This window comes from Urocampus carinirostris, chromosome 2 (genome assembly GCF_059441175.1).
Source record: "Urocampus carinirostris isolate Australia breed hairy pipefish chromosome 2, RoL_Ucar_1.0, whole genome shotgun sequence".
NCBI classification, from domain to species: domain Eukaryota; kingdom Metazoa; phylum Chordata; class Actinopteri; order Syngnathiformes; family Syngnathidae; genus Urocampus; species Urocampus carinirostris.
Window position 1 is genome coordinate 43,332,648 of NC_142350.1, and position 27,756 is coordinate 43,360,403.

Below are 27,756 nucleotides of genomic sequence, written 5' to 3' on the forward strand. Positions count from 1 at the left end.
TGTACGGTCATGTGTGGGTCATCGCCTTGTTACCGAGCCCTATACTTCGCTCTTGGACCAAGTCAACAGGGTGAACAACAGTACTGTGCAAGAGGTGTTCAGAGTATCCAACAATTGTCACGCTGTTGTAGACGAGAGTGCTGGGACATCAGACGAGTCAGTAAAAAGGGCAATTCCATCAGGCTCCAATGGTTCTGTGACATCAGAAGAGGTTGCTGCTGTCTTCAGTGCTCAGTCCACTGGTAGCGTGGGTCAAGTGATGGGAACAGACGCCAACTTCAATCTTCTGCAGAAGGGAGATCAGTCAACGGCACTCCCACAGAGTCAGCTTGTTGGTTTACAAGAACAGGACAACACAATAAGCAGGACCATGTACTTTGTGCATAGACATAAGAGACCTACCAGGCGTGAGAGAGCTGTCGAGTCGCCTAGTGTGATGAAACTACTGAAGCATTGGAGCAGACTCACCATACAGAATGGCATGCTCTACAAAATAAGGAAAGATCCTCACATGGCCAAGAAAATCTTCCAGTTTGTGGTGCCTGATTCATTGAAACAGAAAGTCCTTCAAGGTTTACATGACTCAGCAGGTCACCAAGGCCAGAACCGTACTTTGTCTCTGGTGAGGCAACGATTCTTCTGGAATGGCATGGAACGTGATGTTGTGAATTATGTCAAATCCTGTCAGCGCTGTGTAGTAGGGAAAACACCGGAACCACACAACCGTGCACCACTCAAGAACATAGTCACCTCTGAGCCTATGGAGTTGGTCTGTATAGACTTTTGGACTGCTGAGCAAGAGAACAAGTCTGTAGATGTCCTGGTCGTAACTGATCATTTCTCCAAGATGGCGCACGCCTTCCCTTGCAGAAATCAAACCGCCAAACAAGTTGCTCGCCGTCTGTGGCAGGATTTCTTCCTTGTCTATGGTTTCCCACGGCGTATCCACTCTGATCAGGGAGCTAATTTTGAGAGCAAACTGATCAAAGAGCTTCTAGAGATGGCAGGGGTGCAGAAATCCCATACCACTCCGTACCACCCCATGGGAAATGGCATCGCAGAACGATTCAACCGAACATTGGGAGATATGATCAGAACCCTTCCCCCTCAGCCCAAAGCAAAGTGGCCACAAATGCTGCAGCAGCTCACATTCTGCTATAACTGCACAGAGCATGAGACAACAGGGTTTGCACCGTTTTACCTAGTGTTTGGTAGGATCCCTCGTCTCCCTGTCGATGTCATGTTTCAACATGCTAATACCAATGATGCTGTTGTCAGCTACTCTGACTTTGTACGCCATCTGAAGAAAGATCTACATGAAGCTGCTCAAATTGTACAGAGGAATACTCTCAGAGAACAGACTCGTCATGCCAAGCTGTACAACCGTAGCGCCAAAGGATCACCTCTCGTCGTGGGAGACCGGGTGTTGATCGCCAACAGAGGTGTCCCGGGGAAACGCAAAGTTGCAGATAAGTGGGAGTCAACCCCGTATGAAGTCATATCAGTCAAGCCTGATCTCAATGTCTACAGAGTCAAGGATTGTCTGACGGGCAAAGAGAAGGTAGTTCACAGGAATTTGCTGCTCTCTGTTAGCTTCTTGCCCTGTGAGGATGATCTGGCCAGCGAATCTGAACACTCAGAGTCTGACGCTGCTATGCATGGAAGTGATGTATGCCCTGATTTACCTGACGCGGTTGAAGACAGTGATGTCCATACAGTAAACTGGGTGATACAGGCAGGTGAAGAGCAAGTTCATCCAGAGGTAGAGGATAACTCACTAGACAGCAGATCTGATGCCCAGTCTGACTCTCGCAGTGTTGATACATCCAGCCGAGGAAGTCAGCACATCCCCGAACAAGATGTTGACCATACTTCAAGTGACAATACGGAAAGCCCATCACAGTGCTCTGAAAACATGATCCCTTTGGGTATGGGTCTCCCAGACGAGACCCCATTGAACACTGACCATCTGGACGCAGACTCCCCTGATACTGACTGTTTAGACTTGACTGCCCCAGACCTTCAAGCTCAGGTTATTTGTGCTCAACCTAACCGTTATGGTCTTAGGGTCCGCCAGTCCATCAGGCCTCCTAGTCGTCTTATTTGTCAGATGAATGACCATGTGGTAGGTGACAATCATCTGTCCGCAATATCTGCAAGTTCCTAGTTTAAGTTCAGTAGAGATGCACTTTCAGTTTGAGTAACAAAGCTTGAGTAAGAAACAAGAATTGTGCCTATGTGAGCACTTACAACTACAGGAACAATGTTTGATATTTCAGAGATGTAACAGGCATCTTTGAGTCTGTGCTTAGTTAGGAGTTTGATCGCCTCCTTTCTTTTCACACTCCTTTTTGGGAGAGTTTTAGAACTGACATGCACTTCAGTTTGTTCCTTGTAATACTGTACCAGTTTTCGTGTCCTCTTTTTCATCAGTATTTGCCTTTTTGGCATGTGATTTTTTTTCTGTTTAGTGTAGCACACCCATATTTAGCAGAATTTCAGGGGGGTGTATGTAACGGGTGTAATAATAACTTTTATTTTATTGAAATTCCTGCTAAAATATGTGTATAGTTTTTGGTAAATGTCCTGCAATGCTGAGTCCAACAGTGCCATCTGCTGGTATGGGGTGGGGTTTGGTTTTGGCTTCTAACATGTGACCAGGAGGCGGGGTTTTGTCAGTTTAACCAGAGTACTACAAAGGTAAGACATATCTTTTGGTGCTCCACAAAATAAGTTAATTTTAAACATTATAACCCCAGCTGACAAATCTCTCACCATGCATAGTAATGTGATTGATATTGTCAAGCTGTTTTGATTTATTTTCGTTTTGTTTCTGTTTTACTAAATATTAATTCCCCTTGTAGAGATCAAAGAGATCAAACCCAGCAGAAAAAGCTAATGTTGTGACTCATCCATTTGCAGGTAAATTGTACCCATTTTTATACTCATTATTGTTTTTATTCCTATTTTTTCATATACATTAAAAAAGGATGATGTTGGTTAAAATTCAGAGTAAAGAAAAACATGTTGAATTCATTGTAAACGTTAAAAATCCACTATACGATCTCTTGTTAAAAGTATCTTGTTAAAATGCAAAGATTTATAAATGTATTGTGATATTCTAAAATGTATTTTCTGTAAAGTGAAAAGACAGCTCTTTGATATGCTTTGTTGTCAGTTTAACCAGAGTACTACAAAGAGATCAAAGAGATCAAACCCAGCAGAAAAAGCTAATGTTGTGACTCATCCATTTGCAGAACTGTAATAATAAAAACCTCATCATCCAGTCCAGCGTGAATGTGGATCTTTGGTGGGACACGTACAACGCGGATATGCGTAGCTACTTTTTTTTTCATTTCAACTTTGATGTTTGTGACTTGAAGTCATTCATTCAAATCAATTCAAAGTTATTTTACATGAAGGACATGTTCGATACAGGGTTGGGTAGGGTTACTTTAACTGGATTACTTTCAATTACTTTTGGATTACTCCAATACCAAATGTGCTAATAAAAGACAAAAGAAACTAAACATGGGCAGCACGGCGGCGCAGTGGTTAGCGCTTGTGCGGCACAGTTCATGTCATGGGAACCTGTCGTGGGTTCAAATCCAGCTCCAGACTTTCTGTGCGGAGTTTGTATGTTCTCCCCGTGCTTGCGTGGGTTTCCTCCGGGCACTCCGGTTTCCTCCCACATTCCAAAGACATGCATTTCAGGTGAATTGGCCGGTCCAAATTGTCCCTAGGTGTGAATGAGCGAATGAGTTGTCTGTCCCTGTGTGCCCTGCGATTGGCTGGCAACCAGTTCAGGGTGTCCCCTGCCCACTGCCCGATGATTGCTGGGATGGGCTCCAGCCCCCCCGCGACCCTACTGAGGATAAGCGGTACGGCTAATGAGATGAGATGAGAAACTAAACATGAATAGAATGATGACTCACAACACGTGGTAAGCTTTCTCTCCTGGCTTTGATCTCTTTGATCTCCGGCAAAACTAACATAAAATGCGACACAAACAAAATGAAAATAAATCCAAACAGCTTGCCAACATCATTTTTTGCCGATCCATGTGTTCCGTTACTCCCCAAGCCTGCACAAAATTCAGTAATTTTATTCATATTTAGTTTCTTTCGTCTTTTATTAGCATATTTGGTATTGGAGTAATCAAAAGGAACTGAAAGTAATCCAGTTAAAGTAACCCTACCCAATCCTTTATACACACCATTCAATTACATTTAGTTACATCTTTAAATTCAATCAGGCCATTTTGAGAGAAGCCATTACCCGTGAAAATGAGTACGGCACCCTTACATTAAAAAAACAAAAAAATTGAAGAGCCGTTTGGCAGCTGAAAGGGTCGCCTTTTTCTCAGTCAAGCAAGTCTAGAAAGCCGGTTCTCTAAAGGAAGAGCCGGAATTCCCATCACTATTGTTTACGAGGAATGCAAAAATGAACCTGGGAGTGGGTGCCCTTGACTTTTTGGACGATTCATTTAGTGTGTTTATGTTGAGATGCGTAAAGCGTACATACCTCCGTCACCCTTTGAGAAATGCACGTCTTGTGTAGGTGTGTACCCCAACATAAAGAAGTAGAAACCACACGAATGACATTTTTAAAATGTACTTTTAAGGTACATCATTTTGTGCGTGCGTGTTTGTGTGTGTGCGCGCGCGCGCGTGTGTGTGCGTGTGTGCATGCGTGTTGTCTTGTGGTGGGAATTTCGGCTCCTTTTACAGAACTGGCTTTTTCGGCTCAACTGGTGAAAATAACTCTTTTGGCTCTTGAGCTGTTTTGTCAGATTTTTGTTTTTAATGATAAATTATCAATAACAATGAACCCTAATGCGGCAAATAAATTAATTTTAAAAACGTATTATGCTACTGTATTGTATTAGCCTTTGTTGTTTCAATTTCGAGTGAACTTTTACCTCGTTCAAACTTTCAACTGGTTTGGTTTATACTAAGCAAACAACATGGAAATTATGCCACTCATTTTGACAAGTAACCGTCACCTTCATGAGAGAAAGCAAGTGAAGAGGAAAGAAAGAGAGCAAGAAAGAAAGAAAGGGAGACAGGAAGATATTAGGAGACAGAAAAAAGAAAGAAAGAATTAAAGAGATAGACAGAGAAAGAAAGAAAAAAACGGGAAACTAGAGCAACGAAAATAGAGAGATAGGGAGGGAAACAGAGGAATAAGATAGCGGTGGAAAGAGATAGAAATAGGGAGTAGAGGAGAGAGAAATAGAGAGAGACAGAAAGAGAAAAGAAAGAGACAAAGAGAGAGAGAGAGACAAAAATAAAAATAGTGGTAAAAGTAAGATAGAGGCGAGAGAAAGAGAAATAGAGAGAGAGGGAGAGAGAAAGAGAGAAAGAGAAGGAAACACAGAGACAGAAAGAAAATGAAGCAGAGAAAGCGAGAGAGAAACATATGAGAGACAGTAAGATACATAGAAAGAAAGATAGTGGTGAAATAGAGAAATAGAGCGAAACAGAAACACACAGAGAAAGAGAGAGAGAGTGTGCAAGAGAGAGAGAAGAGAGAGAGAGAGAGAGAGCATAAGAAACAAGGAGCGACAGAGATAAAGACAGAGACAGCGAGAGAGAGACAGATAGGCAGAAAGAACGTAAAACAGAACAAAGGGGGAGAGAGAGAGAACGAAAATGAGAGTGGAAAAGAGTTTGTTTGGAAGGGAGCCGGCTCTTATCACCCACTTCAAAGAGTCGACTAATAAATCCGTTTCGTTTACGAACGATCCATTACTTGTAAACACCCCGTCACCCTTTGACAAATGCACGTTTTCTGCAGGTGTGTCCCCCCAACCAAGTAGTAACCGCACAAATAAAATCCTTATCAAAATGTTATTTGGGTCCATAACCCGTGCGTGCGTCACAGTGCGTCCCTGCGTGCGTGCGCACTGAGAGACGCGCCAATCAAGCGGCGCTCTCGCACATAAGAGTAATTTGACCGATTTAGTGAGCATCGCGTGCGAGTGCACCGCTTGTCGTGACAGCGGGACAGATGCTTCTCAGGCAAAGGCCGCCTTCAGCGCGGGGAGCGCGGACGCGTCACGGCGCATGCTCTCCATGCGCTCCAAGCTCTCCAAGCTCTCCAAGCGCCCAGGCCGGCGGAGGATGACGAGCGCCGGGCTCCGCTCAACAACGGTAAGTGCAAACTACATGAAAATGGTGACTGGAAAAGAGACAAGTGCCGCGTTTGGCGTCGTGCTCTTTTGGCTGACTTTTGAACGCGCGCGTGTGTGTGCGTGCGTGCTTGTGTGAGGTAGATTTGCGCGCTCGTCGTGGTGCGTGTGTGCATGCGTGGCGTGCGTGGCGGGGTTTGCGTGACGCCGCGCCAGCAGACGTCAGTTCGAGTGGGTGAAGGAGTGTGAGCGAGGCACGCAACGGCTCAGGGCTCACGGCTATTTGCTAGTGCTGCTATGTTGGAACCTTTGTGTTTGGCACCTGTTTATTTCTATTTACGGTTAGTAGTTTTTACTTAGTTAACTGATTCGACCAGTGTTTCTCAAGTGGTGTGCCGGGACCCGAAAGTGGGTCGCGGACCACTTCTCAGTGGGTCACGGGCCATTGCTAAATAATGCCAAAACGAAGGAAAAACGGAGGGTCAATTACACTCCTTAACAGTAGAAGGCGATCATGCCCTGCTCAATCTCATTTTTCTTTGCAGTCAATCAGCCTTTTTGAGAGAGACCACTTCTCATTTTACTGTGATTTTGTCAGTTTTTCATTTTCTTCTCATCTTAATGTTTAAGTTAGTGATAAAGGGAAGGAAAAGTAAAAAAAACATTCCCCACAACAATCAAATCGAAGAAGGAAACGACTGTGAAAAATATGAAATGATGTCTGCCATTGAAGTGTTGCTGGAAGGTACAGTAAATGCTTTGAAAATTGTATATTTTTAGCCTTTTACCAGTATATTCATTTTTTTAAATGTTTGTTATTGGTTTGCACATTTTTACCTTTTATTTTAATTTCACTGAAAGAAGACAACCTCCAATTTCGTTATTCTTAAAGACAACAAAGTCCATTCATTCATTATGTAATGAAATATTTATTGATGTTTAGGTACACACTTTATTAATATTGAATTTATTTTAGTATGCGGCTATTTCAAATCAGTTCTAGATTGGCCCTTATAGGCGATATAGAAAGAGAGACTATATACAGTACTTGAAGTCGTTTTTGTTTTGCTGTTTTTTTTGTTTTTTGAAAATAACTAAAGGTGAAAGTATTCTACTACCCCTGATTTGAACTGCTTCATTCTTTTATTGGATACATTTGGGAAGCCGATATTTTTTTCTTGATTTGGGTCGCAGCTTGTCATTGGGGTGGAATGATGTGTCACACCAGTAGAGAACCAGTGTTTTTGATGAGGAGTCTACAACCCCTTTTAAAGCTGAGTGCAACGTTTTGTTACTCATTAGCTCGAAGGACTATCAATTTGATGCAAAAACCTGTGTTTCTACCAAAAAGTTCGATTTTGGTTTTATCTGACCATAACGCATTCTCCCGGTCCTCTTCTGGATCATCCAAATTATCTGGCAAACTGCAGACGGGCTGGGACGTGGACTGGAATCAGCAGGGGGACACGCCTTGCATTGCAGGATTTGAGTCCCTGGCAGCACATTGTATTACTGATAGTAGCCTTTGTTACTGTGGTCCCAGCTCTCTGTAGGGCATTCACTTGCACTTACATTTACTCACCGTTCTTATCATTTTGACGCCACCGGGTAAGATCTTGCATGGAGCCCCAGACTGAGGGAGATGATCAGTGGTTTTTGATGTCTTCCATTTTCTAAAATATTTGCTACTACAGTTGATTTCTTTCCACCATGTGTTTTACCTACTGCAGATTCAGTCTTACCAATTGGTGCAGGGCTACAATTTTGTCTCTGGTGTCACTCGACAGCTCATTGGTCTTGGCCATAGTAGAGTTAGGAGTGTGACTGATTGAGGTTGGTTGACTAAATACATATTTGCTCCCACTTTATATATGAAACTTGTAAAATGCTACAGAATACAGTGGTTGGCATCAGGATTCAATGTGTTAAAGTGCTAATTTGGAACCAGTACAGTGACCTTGTTTATCTTGGGATTATGTACCAAAAAGAACCCGTGATAAGAGGAATCTGTGAGTTATAAACTATTACTTTCGTACAATTTTTATACAGTTAAATACTCTATTGCACTCTGGAACAAAAAACAAGCCCTTTTTACAGGCTCAAGCATTTGCTTAACATGTACTGTATGAAAATCCATTTTTAATTAATACAAATACAAACTCAATTACTGTACCGTCAAATAAGTGGGTAGACTAATTGACCATTCAAAAATGCAGAACACAATGCACAAATCCGCAGAGTAGCGTCACCTTGAAAAGCAAACTACGTTATAGCGGAGGATTACTCTATGTATGTATATTGTAGAATAAAATATCACTGTCTGACTACTTATCATATATCCTTTGTTGTACAAATATTAGGTTGTTTAATCATTTTTGAGGCCTCAGTGTTTTTAAATTAATGATTAGGCCTTAGATCAGGGGATGGTGTAATAAGTCTATAGTCGGCAATAATCTGTGCAACCCTTTGAGACTCCTTGTGATTCAAGGCTATACAAATAAACATGACTTGACTATACAAATAAACGTGACTATTTCATCTCATTACTCAAAGCATTTTTGCATTTAAATGTTCTCTGTCTTAATTTATTCTATTTATTTATTGAATTACTTGACCAAAAATGTTATTAAACTACCTTTGATTTCAAGAAGTCCAAGAAAGTATCGAGATACTTGCTAGTACAGGAACCAATACCAAAATATTACTATCCTGAACCAAATGGCTGGCCGTGCATTTCATGCCCACGCCTTTAGTAGTGCTACGTCTGAATCAATCCAACCCTCAATAACAGATTTATAACTATGAAATATTTACTGCTGCTGCAGCTGCGGCACATATTAAAAAAGCATCAGTGATAACCTCATAAAATGGCACTACTATTTAAAAATATAGACACATTTTACTTGCAAAAAACCCTTTTTGTTTGTGCTCGGAATCTATCCTGCTTTTCTGTTGTAGGACTTTTGAAAAAAAGTTTAATCAGTACATTTGAATTAATCATTTAGTGTTCATTTTGAATAAAAAATGACCAATGTACATATTTTTTACCTTTGATTAAAGGCTTATATTAGAATATAAGGCAGGCTTTTACACCTTGTTGTCATATTGCTGTTCTGATATTGAACAAAATAGCTCTTTCCTCGCAGGAAATATTTTGGATTAGTCTATTTAGCTCATCTGTACATTACTTACATAGGGTTGTTTTTGTAAAGCGAAGACAAGCTCATGTGTGGATTATTCCACTTTAAGCCCATTATGGGTTCATTTTCTATGGTAGTTGCATGTCAGACTTTGCGGTTGCAGGGAGGGGGGATTTTTCGTTTACGTGCCTGCGTGTATGCGGTTTTGTGATTGTGTGTGCAAAAACGCCGTCTGTGCGTGTGCGCGTCTCTTTGGTCTAGATTTGGCTGTTAACATGCGTGGCTGGACCTCTGTGCGTGCAGCTCTGTGAGGAGGGGTGCTGAGGTCATTGTGTCTGCAGGGGATCTCATGATGGAGAAAGAAGAGGAGGGAGGGGCCACTGGCAACAACCATAAGGCTCAAGTCGTCCTGCACCTGCAGCCCCTCTTGCAAGGGTAAATAAGTGTACTATGAATGTTGCCAACCTGATGAGAGGCTGTTTGGGAAGTAAATCATATAACTCTCACATATAGCATCACACTTGCACACATAAGCAACTATACTCTCATACAGAAACAGTCATACCCATGCACAAACATAACTATACCGTGTTACACATACTACTATTCTCTCATACAGTCTAATAAACCCTCTCATATATACTACCATCGTCTCATACACACACTACTATACTCTCTCACACATTCTACTATAGTATAGTATAGTATAGTATAGTATAGTATAGTATAGTATAGTATAGTATAGTATAGTATAGTATAGTATAGTATAGTATAGTATAGTATAGTATAGTATAGCAACTATACTCTTATGCTAGTGGCACTCTGTGCATTTCACATCTAAGCCTTCAGTAGTGATAGGTCTGAATCAATCAAACCTCAATAACTAAAGCCTCAAAACATTTACTGCAGCTACAGCTGAGAGACATATGAAAAAGCATTAATAATAACGTCATAAAATAAAAATATAAGAATATAGCCACATTTTACTCACCAAAATTCATGTTTATTTGTGCGAAAAATTCATCCTTTCTTTCCTCAAGATTTCCATTACTCTGTCGTGCAGATTCTGTGCGTTAGCAATGAAATGAATCTGACAAACCATTTGGAAATATTTAATAAGTATACAAAATATAATTAACATCACATTATTCAAATATTTTTTAGGACAGCAGAGAAGGCCTTGCACACCCTGATGGCCCACCACTGTGCTGTATCACAAATACTACTATACTCTCTCACATATACTGCTATGCAGGGAGCAACTCCAGTTTGACGTCGAACTGTACGACATATACAGCACACACAGATCAATGTGGATCCCCATGGTTACCAAAAGTAGGGTGGGTAAGTGGTTTGTATGCCTTAACCACTTGGGTCATAGGGGCACAATTTCCTGTGGTGTGTCTTGGCCAAGTACAGCCTAGTGGCGCCCATCCCTCTCCAGGGCAACACATGCTTTCACCCGGTCTCAAAGTACCCAAAGTAAAACACCACTATGAGACGAGGTGATTTTCACACAAAGTGTGAAAAAAACCCTAAAGTAAAAGATATTTTACTAGTGTGTGAGAAAGCATAGTAGTGTGTGAGACAGTATAATTGTGTGTATGTGTGGGAGTTTAGTAGTGTGTGTGTGAAAGTATAGGAGTGAGAGTATGAGAATATAGTAGTATGTGCGAAAGAGTATAGTAGAGTTCCAATGAGAGTATAATAGGATATGTGAGAAGGTATTGGAGTGTATTAGAGAGTATGGTAGTGTCCAATGAGTGTATTGTTGTGCATGTGTGTGAGTATAATGTTATATATGAGAGATGTACTTTTCAAACGGCCTCTCATAGGACGCTGCTTACACAACATCGAAACATGCATTTGATATCCTTGTAACTACCGTATTTTCCGCACTATAAGGCGCACGTAAAAGCCTTTATTTTTTTCAAAAGCTGACCATGCGCCTTATAATACAGTGCGCCTTATTTATGTATCAATTTTAAAGTTGCAAAGTTTTCCAACTAACTTGCAGCCGCCGACTAGATTTTCCCCCGAACGCCAAGTAGTACTCGGTGGATGCTGGGATTTATTTACCGGCGTTTCATTGGCTAACCAATGTGTCAATCATCATTTGAATCGATCACTATTGGCTAAAGTTATTCGGAGGTCAAGGGGCGGATCCTTTTTATCATTTACAGGCTGGCATTGGCTTGAACGGCAACACAAAGCCTGCAATTGGCCGAAAACGATGTGTCAATCATCAGTTGAATCGATCACTATTGGCTAAAGTTATTCGGAGGTCAAGGGGCGGATCCTTTTTATCATTTACAGGCTGCCATTGGCTTAAACGGCGAAACAAAGCCTGCAATTGGCCGAAAAGGATGAATGCGTATAGCATGTGGCTGACGGCATAGAGAAAGCATTTTTTTCTATTCTGTATTTGTAAATATTGTATTCTCCTGGATTTACTACCCTCACGGATATAAGAGGACATTGGCTGCACATTATTATGAACACAACGACTTCGGTGAGCTATTCCGGGTTTTATATTGTCCCTGTATCTTGTTTCAGACTGAACTCGATGTTTCTGTGATAAGCGGTGCAGATAATGGATGGAATGGAGTGTCTATTTTTAAATTAAACTCAATTCCAAGTGTTTATCGTCATATGCACAGTAAAGTTGCGAGCGAAAAAGAAAATAGATACTAAGGAATGGTTATCATTTCTTGAATCCCAAGACTTAAACCTTCCGAATGATGGAACGATGCATTTGAGTGACACCTTACGGACACCGTATCCGCACGTGTTCTCGACACGTATTTGCGTCTTTGCAAGCTTTCGGAATGTTAAGGGGGTAATAAGTTGGACTGAACTATCTGACTGTTTTGTCCACGTTCCCATTGTAGCGCCTTATAATCCGGTGCGTCTTATGTATGTCAAAAATAGGACCAAAAACTATTTTTTCGGGGTGCGCCCTATAACCCGGTGCGCCTTATAGTGCGGAAAATACGGTATATTTGTCAAACGAGCCGCTTATAGTGGAAAAGGGAAAAAATATATTCAAAGAAGAGAATGTTTCTTCTAAAATTAGCACCCTTGTTGGTCAACACTAAAAGAAACATTTACTGGTTCATATTGTATTTTTTTCTTATTCCTTATCATTTTTGACAAACTTTCACCGTAATTTAAGAATACAACAATTTAACATGTTTTTGTGACCAATAACAAGTAATTTTAAATGTGGGGAATCATTGTCATTGGGACAAAATTATTACTGTATATATTGTATATTTAGGTTTTGTAAAGACATATAATTGCCCACACTAATCCAAATTGATTTTATATGGATTGTTAATAGTTGAATTGAAAGGTTGGGTTAGTTCATTCATCTTTGGACTATTTGGATTCTTAATTCATATAAACGCCCTGCCAACGCTTGAGTTTTTCTTGGTTCATCTTTTGTTAGCGTCGCAATGAACTCTGGGCTTGTAGTGGGCAGTGGGCAGGGGACACCCTGAACTTGTTGTCAGCCAGTCACAGGGCACACAGGGACATACAATTTGCTCGCTCATTCACACCTAGGGACAATTTGGACCGGCCAATTCACCTAACATGCATGTTTTTGGAATGTTGGAGGAAACCGGTGTGCCCGGAAGAAACCCACGCAAGGATATTTATATATATATATATATATATATATATATATATATATATATATATATATATATATATATATATATATATATATATATATATATATATATATATATATATTGTCACGGAGCGGAGCGAGAAACAGGGAACAAGGACACATTCGCGTAGACGTACTCACAATTTATTGGGAAAGAGGAGGAGGGCGCACAATCGAACCAGGAATCGATGGTTGCAGGAGTGGATTAGAAATCCACTCAAAAGAAAAGAATGTCCAAAAACAAACGGATCAGACCAAAAACAAAACAGGATCAAATACGGGCAGATTCACGGAACTACGCATTTAACAGGATTTAACAGAACTCTCACATAAGTCTCACAGACGTTTCACAGAAGTTTAACAAGTAAAACAAACGCTTCAGCAAAGCACAGTTCAAAGGAACGCGTTTAAGTACTCTAAGAAGGACTCAGTCAAATGCGTCTCAGCCGGTGTTCATGGGCGGGGCCAACTGGGCGCCGAGGCAACCGCGCCAGAATCCGGCGCCACCTGGCCGGGACCAACTGGGCGCCATGGCAACTTCGCTAGACGTAACATATATACCTATATATATATATATATATATATATATATATATATATATATATATATATATATATATACATCCTCCCACGTTTTAAAAACATGCATGTCAGGTTAATTGGCCGGTCCAAATTATCCCTAGGTGTGAATGAGCGAGTGGCTTGTCCATGACCCCTGAACCTAACGCATGTTTTGTCAATGGAGCACGGCCACCACACGAATCATTAGGTAAAACATGTAGTAAACTTCCCATACGTCGGAGAACCACACCTGAGATTTGCTAAGCAATTAACACATAAGATAAAAAACTAACAAAGAATGATATGACATTAAATCCTAAGTGCTGTTTTTATACTATATGTTTCTCTCTGCAGGGGAAATTATGACATTGCAGATACAAGCAGTACGGTTTTGGCCGTTGAGACGCAACACGGTAAGCATGTCCTCATTTTGACATGCTAGAAATAGTATCAGGTTTAAAATATACATCCTATATCGACGGTGTTACAAAATATTAAAATGGAATATCTGGTCCTGTTTTTTTTTTCTCCAGATGATAGTAAATCGGAGGGTGACAGTGTGGAGTATGGTTATCCAATCACTTGCGGAGAAAGCAGAGCCGTTTTACTCTTCAAGAAGTTTGTTTGTCCAGGAATAAACGTCAGATGCGTTAAAGTGAGTAGACGCTACAATATTTGAGTGATTCATTCTTATCAGGAATGGCTTTGCTTGTTTGTTTATAAGGGCACACTTGTTTTATTTCACAGTTTAATGAGCAGCTTATCAGTCCAAAGCAGTTTGTGCACCTGGCAGGCAAAGCCACCCTCAAGGACTGGAAAAGGGCCATCAGGCTAGGCGGCGTTATGCTCAGGTACTTTTTTTTGCTTTTGTTTTGTTTAGCTGATAAGGGGAAAAGCTCACAAACGAAATGGCCAACATTTAATTAATTTTGATTTAGTGGGGAAATAATTCTTTATTCAGTTAACACATGATGGTAACAGAAAAATATTTTATGGAAACGTTTTGTGCAAACTCTTGGAGCAGTGTGTATTATTTAGCGCCTCCTAGTGGTGGAAACATATTTCATTAAATAAAAAATAAAACAACATAGATATTCATAAAAACATATGTGAAAATATTAATTGCTGCAATCCTGTATTGATTTGAATGATAAGTCAAACTACATGAACGTTCATTTAAGCGTGCTTTTTAAAAATACTCATAGGTGGGGGATTTTGCATTTATTTGTCATTTCATGAGTGTCACTTAGAAGGGGCTGATATCTTTGTCAGTCATCTTGCTGCTACGGTTACCCCAAAAAACAAACATCTCGCGAAAGAGTGGGCAAAAAAATCTTAAGAAAAATTGTACGGCTTGGTTACTTTGATTTTCCTTAGTTTGTACTCTTCCTTGAGGTTTTTAAGCACCTGTTTTTGGTTGCACGGCACAATACAGCAACTTCTAGTGGCCAGTAATACACACTGCCCCTTTCAGTGGCGCTCCATTTATGTCATACAATATGTAAAATAAACCAATTTCGCATTACAACTTCAGTTGAATTTAATTTTAGTAGATTACCCCTTTCTAAATTATGTTTCAAAGCAAAATTATTTGCCTGGTTTCAATGAATATTAGATAGATAGATAGATAGATAGATACTTTGTTCATCCCCGAAGGGAAATTCACATTTCCAGCAGCATCCCTGAGCTGAGAACAATCGAGAACAATCGAAAAGGAATGAATAAACAGATGCCCTATCCTGTTAAGGACATCAAGTGAAAAAAACACAAACTACACAATTTACTGAAATACAAATAACGTAATGATACGTATATTTATTAAATTATCTGGAAAAGTAAGTTACAAATACAATTCAAATAAATGATTTAATCATTTCAATATTCAAATAATACAAATCAATAAAAACTGAACACTAATTTAAAAATAAATAATACATTTTTAACTTATCTTTGCTCACCTGGCTGAAGTCCACGCAATAAGTGAAGCTTCACATTTTATACTCAGTGAGAGTGTAAATGTTTGTTATTTGATTGACAACTAGTTCACAGTTCACATAGACTGCATCTTTAATTATAAATGAATTGATCAAGTCAAACGTTTTAAATATGATTTTATGTTCTGTGCAGCCTTAGTATTCAAACTTACTTTAAGGGTGTGAATAAAGCAGCCATGTACATTCATCTCAGGAGGTGGCCCTTTTTCAGGTAGAAACCAATCATGGCCCAGCTTGCGGACTTAAAAAGGCCATCGTGAGAAAATGAGAGCGAACATTAGGTCACATATTCCATAAAATAGTCATGTATGAAAAACAAGGTGAGATGTGATAAAAGTTTTGTACAGTACAAAGCTGACAGTTACATCTCTACATCTCTCTATGATTTCATGAAAACCATAAATACCATCAGATTATAGATAGAAATTACATCTGTACCTGACTTGAATCTTATACACGGCAAGACATTTCTGCCATCGATCGGCGCTGAATCATGTTTACTCTGCTTTCTTTGGAGTATGCGCGAATCAATACTTCAACGGAAGGGCAATATCTGTTGTTTTCATCCTTTATCCCACGGAGGTCTGTTGCGTTTGAGAAAGTATTAGGATCTTTGCAGTCTCAGCCCTCAGCACCTGCGCAATAACACGCACGCTTTGTTTTCGGGCTGTAGGAAAATGATGGACTCTGGCCAGATCGACTTCTACCAGCACGACTCGGTGTGCAGCAACACGTGCCGCAGCACCAAATTCGACATGCTAATCAACAGCTCGCAGGTTCCGTTGGGGGCGGCCGTGCATGCTGCCACTTCCTCTATGGCCCTCGAGGCACTTGGGGGGGTAGGGCCTCCCCTGATAGGTATGTGATTTCCTAACATTGTGCTCTTAAAGACTTTCAGATGTGGCATGGCAAAAGATCTTAATCAGGCATATCAAACATATGTCCTACGAGCTTGTTTGATGATTTAATCTGGCTTGCCATAAATTATGAGTATGTCAAAAAAAGAAGTGAGTTCCCACGTCATTTCTATCAGAAGTTATATATTTTTTTAAATAAATACTTTAAACTAAATTATCTCTGCGGCTGTTAGAGGGCAGTGTTGAGTTTGTATAGCGTGGTAAGTTGGTTCAGGTGTAAAACTGCATTCACCAAACTGTTAAAATAAACCAGTTAACCAGTTCAATGCCAAAAATGAATATATAATTTATTCCCCATTTTTTGTGAATAAATGTGTTGTGTTTAGAAAAGTCAAGTCTGACTACTTGTATGAAAACATGTATTAATTGAGGTGGTTAAAGGGGAACTAGATCAAATTGCAACAACGCCCAGTTGCCTTAAGTTTTTTTTCTACTGTAAAAATGAAGCCAACAGCGTTGTTTTTCTATCTTTCCCAACTTCTATCTTTCTTGTCTTTTTCTTTCCCTTTTTCTCTTTTGTTTTATATTCAAGTTGCTTCTGTATATGATTAGTGAAGAAAACTCCTGAAATCTAGGAGTGTGTGTCTTGATTAAAATATGTTGAACTATCAAAAAAGGTGATCTAAAAACGTATGTGGTGCTCCCAAAGGCGAGACGAGTTTGAAAGAAAAAAACTCGCCTTTTCAATTTAATTGGTCAATTGTTTTTTTGTTTGAATAATTTATTGGCCACCCAGATTCACTACATCAGACATTATCTACATAAAATAAGGTGATAACAAATTGTCCAGTTGACAGGTTCCTACCCCAAAATCTCGACCGCCTCAGAACAGAAAGTCTGGATCCGGCCCCAGAGCCAAACTAAGTTTACATCTCTGATCTAAATGATTTTTTTTTTCTGAAAGCGCTGTTTTATTCTTATCAGAACTTGTGTCCAAAAGGGCTCAGGATTTTCTGGCATATCTATAATTTCAAGCACACTTATTTTCCCTAAAAATACAATATGGCAAAAAATCTCCCTATAGCTGGATTTTATTATAAATAATTGCAGCGTTCGCCATAATTTGTCTGAGTCAAAGGTAGGTTTTTACCTGCTTTTCTTGCATTTTTGGAAGTTATTTTTAGTGTTCTGCAATTTTTAAAAAGTATTCTTTTGAATCATTATTGTTATTCTTAAATTATTTTACTATATACATTTTTGAATAATTTTTTTGGGTAACACATGACAAAAATCCTTACAACTGGCAAATGCCGGGTAATTGATCTAATTTTAGGAATTATTTAATTTTTTTCCCCCCAAAATATAATAAAATGTTCCTAAAAATAGGTATAATTTTCTCATGAGGTAGTTTGTAGATAATTACTATAACTTTTTTTTCCAATAATTAAAAAAAAAAAAAATGCTCATTTCATGTATTACTTTTCTCCCCCCCTTTAAACCATACTTTAGACTTGTCATTCTGGGAAAATAAAAGAAACATTATGCTTAAATTTAGCATAATTTTCCGACATGGCAGACAATTTTGCCTAATTTGCCCGGATAATTTTTTTTTACAAGATAATAAAATACTTAAAAATGAGTCGAAACATGTTATATCTACCAAACAAGATATATAGTTTATTTTAAAGATTTTCACTTCTAATTTACTGAAGAAGTATACAAGGTAAAGCTTAGTTGATGCTTATTTGTTTATCCAACAAATCTACAGTAAATGCAGATTTTTTTTTCCTTTTTCTTTAACACAATGGTGGATGTACATTCAATGATTTGTCAAAATCAAATTTACTTATTTTGTTCCGAGTTCCCTGACACGTTCACGTCCTTTTGTGTTCAATTATGCTTCTCATTTCAGGGCAGTCCCTGCATGATGCAGCTCATTTGGAGGAAGCCTCAGAAGAAAAATTTGGTAGTGAATGGAGTGCGACGCACCACACCACAGCCAATGGACATGCAAAGAGGAAGAGAAGCGACATACCCGGTAAATAAACTGCAGCATTTTTAAATGAACCCACCAGAAATGTAAATGTCAGTTATATCTTTTGGTTTTTGGTTTTCATATCTGTGAAACAGGCTGCTGAAATTGGGTCTGCCTTATCTATCTGTGTTGTGTTTGAATTTGACTACCCTAATCGTTGTAAAAGAAATGAAAAAAGGGGTATAGTCACATACTTTAAGTCATTTCTTACATATATTTTTCCCAAGGAGCTCAGTGTTTTTGATCTGTGATCGTTTCTTACAGCACAAACACCCCCTATTGTGTGGTATGTACGTGAGTGTGTCTGTGTGTGTCTGTGTGTGTCTGTGTGTGGGCCTGCACTCGAGCTTCAGTTCGTATCTTTAAATGAAATGAAATGATCTGCATTTATATAGCGCTTTTCAAGTCAATGACTTCCCAAAGCGCTTTACATTGTGCTTCACATTTCCCAATAGCGGCCGTGATCTGTGCAGCCATGTAAGGCGCTAACCTGCTTATTGGGGGTATTGGGGGTTCAATGTCTTACCCAAGGACACTTCGACATGTAACACGGACAAGCCGGGATTCGAACTGGGATCCCTTAATCCTAAAACGATCGCTCTACCTCCTGAGCTACTGCCGCCCCAGATCATTTGCTATTTCCGCTTAATATTCCAAATGTCTGGTCGAAAATTGAGGAAAAAAGAATTGTAAGAAAGGATTGAATATACAGTGAAAGTAGAAAAATAACCTAAAATTAACAAAATGATCTGCCATGAGAACAATGATTTGTATTGGATGTGTAGTGCAGTGTACGGCAACCTATTCTGTACCAGAGATCGGTTAAATGTCTGACTATTTTCCTGCATCCCAGCCCAATTGTTACATTAGTAATAACAACAACAACAATATTATTATTCATATTATTATTATAATCTTTAATAATAATCCCAAATTCATTGTGTAAACCCTATACCACTAAGGATCTAGAAGTAGCTGATAAAAACTCAATGAAATGACAAAATCAGCATTAAAATCTGTGGTATTTTCTCTACGGTAGACGTAATAATAATAATAATAGTCTTCATGATCATCATCATCATCAACGTAAATCTACTGTTTAATCAACAACTTTATTAGTGGCAGCACGGTGGGGCAGTGGTTAGCGCATGTGCAGCACAGTTCTGAGGTCATAAGATCGAACCTCCTGTGTGGAGTTTGCATGTTCTCCCCGTGCTTGCGTGGGTTTCCTCCGAGCACTCCGGTTTCCTCCCACATTCCAAAAACATGCATCTTATGTTCATTGGACGGTCCAAATTGTCCCTAGGTGTGAATGAGAGAGTGAATTGTCTGTCCCTGTGTGCCCTGCGACTGGCTGGCAACTAGTTCAGGGTGTCCCCTGCCTACTGCCGGAAGATAGCTGGGATGGGCTCCAGCACCCCCGCGACCCTACTGAGGATAAGCGGTTCAGATAATGGATGGAACTTTATTAGTGTTGTCCTCGTAACGTCACACTAACAACAAAATATCAGATGAGCAACATCTTTCCTACCCCAACACACAATGCAACATGCTGTGGTCGCTATGGTTATGTTCAGACATACCTTTAAAATTAATAAAAAAACAAAGTGCATGAAAATGATCGCTAATCACAGCAGCACTGAATCAGTGGGAGCCCCCAGTTCTATTTTGGAGTTGTGGGAGACAATAGGTGCTTTTCCACTGCATGGTTTCAGCCCTCCACGCCTCGCCTCTTCTCTTTTTGGTTTTCCATGATGAAAAAGTACCTTGTTCTTGGTCCCTGGTATGTCCGGTTTTCGAAGCACCTTTGTCGAGGTTCCAAAGTCGGTCCCGGGGATTATAACGTCACGTGGGTCTCTGACAACCACTGATTGGTCAGCGATGTCAGTCACTGCCGACCTCTGGTTTGTCAGAAAAAAATCATCCCCGTGACTTGATCCAAAACTAATTTCCGCCATGGAGTCCACGTATTCTATCTATCTATCTACCTTGGTCATATCCCTCAAGAGGGGTGACCGACAGCAAGACACACACATACAATAACAAAGAAAACAAAAGGGAAAAAAATGGCAAAAAAACACAAAACATTTTTTGGACTATGGCCAACCCAATTGCCTAAACACCCAAACAAGTTAGGCACCTCGGCACCTAAGTTGGTCATGCTTTCGTCCCTCCAGATGAAATGGGACACCAGAAAGCGGCCATGTCACTCAGGTCAGGGTGACACCACACACTCTTTTGTTCAACAGCAGGGCCCAACAGCTTTCACTGGTTTAACCCTGCCGCATCATACGGGTGCCCAGCCGGTCCTTAAGAACGCGTCCACAATCCCACTATCCTTTCACAACACCTCTCCACTCCTTTCTATCACCAACAAGAGCTCTAGCTTCCATTATATTTAGACCTCTTTCCTGCAGTGCACTCATAACACCATCCATCCACGTCAATCGCGGCCTTCCTCTTGGTCTCTTTCCATTGACTTCTGCTCTGTAGATCCTCTTCAACATTCGCTCCTCATCCATCCTCTCCATGTGTCCAAACCAACCGAGTACTCTCTTATCCACACCTTTACCAAAAACGCTTTTTTGGAGTTAAGGCTACCCGTATTTCTGCGTTTGGCGAAATTCAGTGGATGAACAAATCCAGCAGCAGATCGATGGAAGACATTTATGACTACATATGCTTTTATAATATATTTTATATATTATATATACAATATATAAAAATTCAAAATATATTTGAATTTTATTTTATGGCTCCAAAGACACATCAGCAATTACATTACAACCTTACAAAACTGTTTTATATAGTTTTTGATCATTTTAAATTGTGTACGCTGTATATGTGACACCTAAAATATTCATGGTCACAAGTTTGGATGGAAAATAAGCCCTTTTTTACTTTTATTATATCAGGCCTCGTGGTCCCTGAGGTCCTTTGGCAGCAACTTGTTTACTGTTCCCAGGGTGAGGACCAAAACCTACGGCTAAGCAGCATTCAGCCACTTTGGTCCTTATCTATGGAACAGTCTGCCAGAGGACATCAGTTCTGCAGGGAACCTCAATATTTTTAAGAGGAGGTTCAAGACTCACTTTTAGTGGGGATTTGAATGTATTGTTGTATGCCAGGGTTTCTATACAGCACTTTGAGTTGCAATTTTTTGCCTGAAAAGTGCTTAACAAATAAATTTGATTTGATTTGATATAGTGTAGGTCACAAATTTGACCACAAGAGGAAGTATGTCGCCTGTGCATGGTAATGACAGTACCATGCGGTACGACCGTAATAGAAAAGGAGAATCAGAAAAGTACTTTGTACCCAGTACTATGTAGTGGAAAAGGGGCTATCGATACTCGAAGTGTGGTACTAAGGTCCAGTCTGCTCTATATTTTGGTTTTGGTTGTCGTCACTGCAGAAAACCTAGTTTCACACTGATTTGATATGGCAACAGGGTTTACAGTGCTGTTGTGGCAATATCAGGCTATTCTGCCATGACTCTCATCTTGAGAAACAGCAGACCTAATGTCTTGAACGATTGTTTGAGTCCCTTCTTTACACAGTGAAATGATGGATTCACACCCGGTTTGTTGAGAAATGGGTTGCGACTGAAGGGTTTTATTTTGTCCCTTCATTGGACAGTTTCTCCTTCGAATACATATGTAGATAGATAGATAGATAGATAGATAGATAGATAGATAGATAGATAGATACTTTGTTTGCTCATTTTGCTAGTTTGGGATTCAATTTAGCGGGATGTTCACGTCTAGTGTGGTGTCGTGGCCTTGACGCAGGTCAAGTGATACTGACGTAACAGAGAAAATACGGTCACCTTTCAAAACAAATTTCTAAGCCGGGCTGTACAAATGACCCATGGCCTGGTACCAGTCTGTGGCCAAACCACTTTTGCAGTGTTACCAAAAACGAGTGCTTCAAAGCACAAGGAAGAATACAACCTACAGAGACTCAAAGTGACCAAACAGTACAATTTTTCTTCTAATTCTAGTTTTTTTGCCAAGCCTTTTTGAAGGTTTTTATAGGTACCATCAGCAGTAAGATGGCAGACAATCATGCCAGCTTCCTCTTGTGAGCCTTATGTTATGCAAAATAGATAAACATTTTTGACCTTTGAGTATTTAAAATATATCACATATCTTTAATAGTTCATGCATTTTCCTTGTAAATCAAATCAATATTGTTTTTTTTAATTCATAACTTTTTTTTTTACCACTTGGAGGCGCTGAATTATTCACAAAGTTCCTTTATGGTCTCCATTTTAGAACTCCTAAACTGAGCCAATTATAACAAATGTGTTTGTGGCTTTTATGTAGAGCATTTTGAAAACTGTTTATATGTGTTTCTGCTTTAAATATGGCTCCATCTAGATGGCACATTTAGCTTGTGGCAAGGCGTGGCTGAATACGGAATGATGGAGGAGGTCTTGTCCGGCCTTCAGGCTCACCTTTTGGCCACCCTGAAAGGTGTGGAGGTCCGCAGTGAGAAGGCCGAGCTGCAGGAGGCTGGTAAGTCCGCTCATGCAAAGAACCTGCAATGATTAGCTAAAAAAATGTAATTGCTTTAAATGCCCTTCTGGCGAAAAATGACCCTAAAACTTTCATGTCTTGCTCCAAAGCTGGGGATTGGTTTATTTGTGTCGTTCCAGATGCTATCATATTGAATTCGCTGTGTGAGATGTTTGGGTTGGTGGACTCAGTGAAGCAAGCTCTAGAACAACGACGTAGCCAGAAACGAGAGGACGACAACAATGGTCTTTATGGTGAGAAACTGGCAAGAGAACCACTGGGATCCTATTTGCACGATTTTACTTCGTCCATAAAAATTACAATAATGTACCACGGTTTCTTTTGATGCAATCTATTTTGGTAACACTTATCTTGTTCATATAAAACTCATTTATTTTTCACTTGTCATTATCAGTTTTGTCTTAGCTTACTTTGGGTATTTGGTGTCTATGTTCCTGCAGTGCAAAATGAAGAACAGTATGTTATAACATAAGATAAGAATAAAATTAAAAAATGAATCGAAAATAGAAAAATGGATACAATAAGAAAAAAAAAGAAATAAGAAAAGTTCCAATATATTATTTACAATTGATGTATTGGTTTTCTTTTTCTCTGTATTTGTTTCATTGTTGTTTTACCCGAAGTGTTACGAGTATCAAGCAAACTTCAGAAAGAAAATGAGGTAAAATAAGAAAAATAGTGTAAAAAAAATAAATAAAATGATATGCAAGCGAACATAGTATGTTGTACTTGGAGAGATTGTCCTTAAAAAAATTTTTTGAATTATTTTCCTCAATTTTACAAATATAACTTTTGCAATGTTTTCTTATCTAAATCAAATCGAGAAGCCTTTCTTTTTATTGCCCCAAAGTTCACATTTGCCAAATTTGCACTGGTTTTCTACTAAGTGGGTGGAGTGAAAAGAATTTCGTGGCACAAAGTCAATCTGAACATTAAGATGACCAAAGTTCCAGAAGCTGGCAACTGGTCAAATGTGCCGCATTTTATTCATAATCATGCAAACAGTAGGCACTAAACCATTTTCATATTCATAGTGATCACTGCCACAGCGGCCCTGTCTACTAATCACTGGTTTATGCATGGACCCATCTCACCTTTGATTGATTGATTGACATTTTTTTGTCTTTCTACTACTCATCATATACAAGCTTATAATGTGTTTAAAGTCAACAGCTTTCATAAATTGACAAAAGAAAAAGGAAAAAAGCAGACCGGAAAAAGCCAGAGTTTATCTTAGTCCTGTTCCCTTGACCATCAAAACCCTACTCACTTTCCCGATGATGAATTAATTTGAGTGGTCTCCTGCCTAAAACTTTTGGTCCAAATTCGAACAGATATGTACTTTAAATTTCGGATTAAAAGCTGTTACTTGTTTTTACACTTGTGCAGCTTACAATTAGATGCGACTTTTTTCGCAAGCAGTGTTCTCGTTTGCCCGCGTCCCCGCGTCCTAGACGCATCATTTTTGCTAGGGACGCATTGTGTCGAATCAACGTGCGTCCCCGGGACGCAACTTTTTTGACACAAAATTAACATCATTACCCGATTACTTTTTTTTTTTTAACAAAGATTTATAGCACTCCAAACTTTTCGTCAGGCAGATCCGCCATTGTTGTTTTGGTCTCGCGGTTCGAGATTTCGTCTGCACGCCGATCTTGGCAAATGAGATTTCGCTGCTTCGAGATTACGTCATTGTTGTGCGGCTTGTCGTCAAGTGAAGGTTAAGTATGCCTCCGAAAAAAACAGAATTAGGTAAAAATCAACACAAAATTGGTCATTTATCAGTGTCAGTAATAAGTCGAAACATAATGCAGAGAGTGATAACAATGGCAATATTTCCGGCAAGGAAAGCACGTGTGTTGAAGCGAACGATTCGACGAAAGAAAATAAACAAAAGAATACTCCTAGCAAGAAAAGGAATTTTCTGCCAAAATGGACTCAATAATATTCCTGGTTACGCTATGAGGAGGATGATAATGGAGGCTACATGTTCTGTGATGCGTGTACCCAGCGTGACAAAAAAACTGGATTGCATAAATCATTTCGCAATACGAACTTTCAGAAGAGCACATTCGATCGGCAACACGACAATGAAAACCACAAATTAGCTATGGAAATTCCGTTGCTGCAATTGGTCCTTGAGAAGGCATCACAACTGTGGCAGGACAGCAAACCACGAAGAATATATGAACACACAGGAAAAGGTTTTTATTCTTGCCTGAATGATTTTTTTGTAATCTCATGCTTTCAGAAGAGTTGCATGGGCATCTTTGCTGGAAAACAGTTGGGTCAATAGCATGAAGCCTGACTAGGTCCCAGATTTAATTTGATCACAATATGAAATAATAAACATGGTATTTTACACATTTTCGAAGAGGTATGTCAAGGCATTTCCAAAAGTGGCCATTTGGTGACAACCAGTTTACAGCTATGAAACCTCTGCAATCGTGTATTTTACTTTGGCCAATTTTTAGACGTTGTGAAAGAGTTGTCAATGTTTGACTTCTCTCTCCAGAAGTCAATCTATGATTAAGCACACTCACCCGTGATAATTGCGCATAAAAATGGATACCAAGTTGCATTACACTTGTTTATTTTTGACTCTAATTTGAATACATATGTATAAATTAATGTTTCAAATTTTGTTGGCTAGCCAATGTGTCAATCATCATTTGAATCTGTCACTACCTAATTAGAGCCAAAGTTAGTGCATCTGTGTTTGTTTTTTACAATACAGGCCATTATAGGGTATCACAGGCTAAGGACCGAGAAATAAAGCTTTCAATTGGTCGAGAGTGGTGTCAATCAAAAGGTCAGAGGCTAACACAACCATATTGTAAATAATTTTACAGTCTGTTTACATTTAAAAGAAAATTATGGGGAGAAACTGACAGAACAAAGATCGAACTAAGCACAAATGCTTTTAGCCAGATTTATATTTTCTATCTGTCACCATTATAGTGTGTTGTGGAGTAATGATTTTACATGGTTGGATTCACGGGAGTGTTGAAAATGTTATGAGACCATGTTTGCGGAGAATCACTTTATTAGTGGAATTCTACGGCACTTTTTGGGTGAGTTATACCGGCTTTATAGTTTTAGGGTACCTTGTTTTAGACTGATCATGATTCTGTGATGATTACATTATCTTGAATTCTATGAGTTTAAGCTTTCTAATGATATGTGGCATGATGTATTTCAGTGACTGATAACATCGTGAAGACACGTATTTGCTTCTCAAAAGTTAACGTTAAGCGGCTATCACGGTAAACTAGAAACATTTTTTGACTGACCATGTAAAACAATGTTCTGAAAACGAAATTACATAAAATCAATGAACAACAATTTATTTCAATGCATTAAAACAAATCACCAACATTACTAACTTAAAAGCACAATATTAAAGAAACTACCAAACAAAAATATATCGAATCATCCGTCATGATGTGTTTTTAATTTTCAATTAATCAAAGGCGATATGAACTTTGTATCGCCACGTTTTGCAATACAAAGCTTTTCACTGCTCCCTAGTGTAGTGAAGGTTCAATTACACTCGAAAAAAAAAAGGCACCCCCCCTTGACGGCGCCCCACTATTTGAGAAACACTGATTTGGATTGACAGCTGGAGACACAGTTCGCAAATGAGTGTCATAATCACGGCACAATGTGTTATCCTTTTGATTTTTTAAGAATGTACAAAATGGGTGTAAATGAGTTGATTTTTATTGCTTTATAAGCCTTGTACAAAAAAAATTGCGTTTCTTGCTTAAATTTTTGTTTGCAGCTTTCAATCATGTGCACTCTGTAGTCTTGAATTTATGGGAGGTCAGGGGCATTAAGTAAAAAAAATCTCATTCTGTAGATCCAGAGGAGCTGCCAAAGGATCGGAGAAGGCAGGGTTTTGTCAAAAACACACCCTACAAACCTTCGACCCCCAAGCACCTACGACCCCACCGACAGCAGCCCCCCAGCAGCCAGCTGTCCCCCGCCCTCAACAACATCATCATTCAGCCTCTCAACATTTCGGGCTGCCCCGAACCGGCGTTCGCTCAGCCGGGCGTCAACCCTCAGCACCACTTCCTGCAAGCTGGTACCGCCAAGAGAGAAGAGAGGACCCGGGGGTTCTCTGAGTCGGGCAAACAGACCCGGGCCCACAGGGCGGGACAAGAACTCAAGTTGGAGACGCAGCAAAAGGCATGTAAGCCACAGCTTCAGTTGCAGGGTCGAGAGCTAGATGAGGGTGAGAGCTTGCATGGGTTTGACAAGCTGGCTTCGGGGAGGAAGGGGTTAAAAAATCTGAAATCTCAATGAGAGGATGATGTCCCTGGTCATTTTGTGCAGGAGTGCGCTGTGAATCTGTCTTTGCGACAGCTTTCAGAGCTAGTCAGTTGTTTGTTGTTTCCCTGTTATACATGTAGTTCAGGATAGGTAGCAAAATGAAATATTTCTTACAATATTTGTAATTGAAAATACAATATTTTTTTGTGAGTCACTGTAAAAATAATTGTTGGTTTTTATGATGCTGATTTTTAAACATTGACTGGATATCTCACTCAGGCTTATATTGAAGCGTAATCGCCCAATAAAAAAGGCATGTATCTCCAAGGTTTCTATGTATTTGTATACATGGTTCCAAGTGAATTTTACAGCTTTACAGTCAAGCAAATTGCGCGACATTACAGGGCATTCAACTTGGGCGAGGTTGTTGGGGCATTGGTTTGTTGAAACTCGTGTATGAGAAACAATTGCATCCATTAGGGTATTGGCTCCGATAGAAGATTGGTCTGTAGTCGAAAGCTGCAGTACTGTTCACGATTTGA

At 39.6% G+C, this 27,756-nt stretch overlaps 1 protein-coding gene across 7 annotated transcripts; it reads left to right on the plus strand.

Moving 5' to 3' along the window:
• The first annotated feature begins 5,826 nt into the window (after positions 1–5,826).
• Positions 5,827–27,541, plus strand: LOC148371970 (glucocorticoid modulatory element-binding protein 1-like). 7 transcript variants are annotated; one of them, XM_088327972.1, is made up of 10 exons: positions 5,827–6,155; positions 9,535–9,708; positions 13,864–13,922; positions 14,043–14,164; positions 14,257–14,360; positions 16,177–16,361; positions 18,273–18,398; positions 22,778–22,915; positions 23,056–23,169; positions 26,799–27,541. In XM_088327972.1, exons 2-10 carry the CDS (start codon positions 9,623–9,625, stop codon positions 27,245–27,247), a joined length of 1,383 nt encoding a protein of 460 aa, XP_088184098.1. In that variant the 5' UTR covers positions 5,827–6,155; positions 9,535–9,622; the 3' UTR covers positions 27,248–27,541. The 7 variants fall into 7 exon arrangements, with proteins under 7 accessions (XP_088184098.1, XP_088184096.1, XP_088184099.1 ...); XM_088327970.1 differs by having other exon boundaries at positions 5,828–6,155; positions 9,577–9,708; XM_088327973.1 differs by having other exon boundaries at positions 5,828–6,155; positions 9,615–9,708.
• Positions 27,542–27,756: the final 215 nt, after the last annotated feature.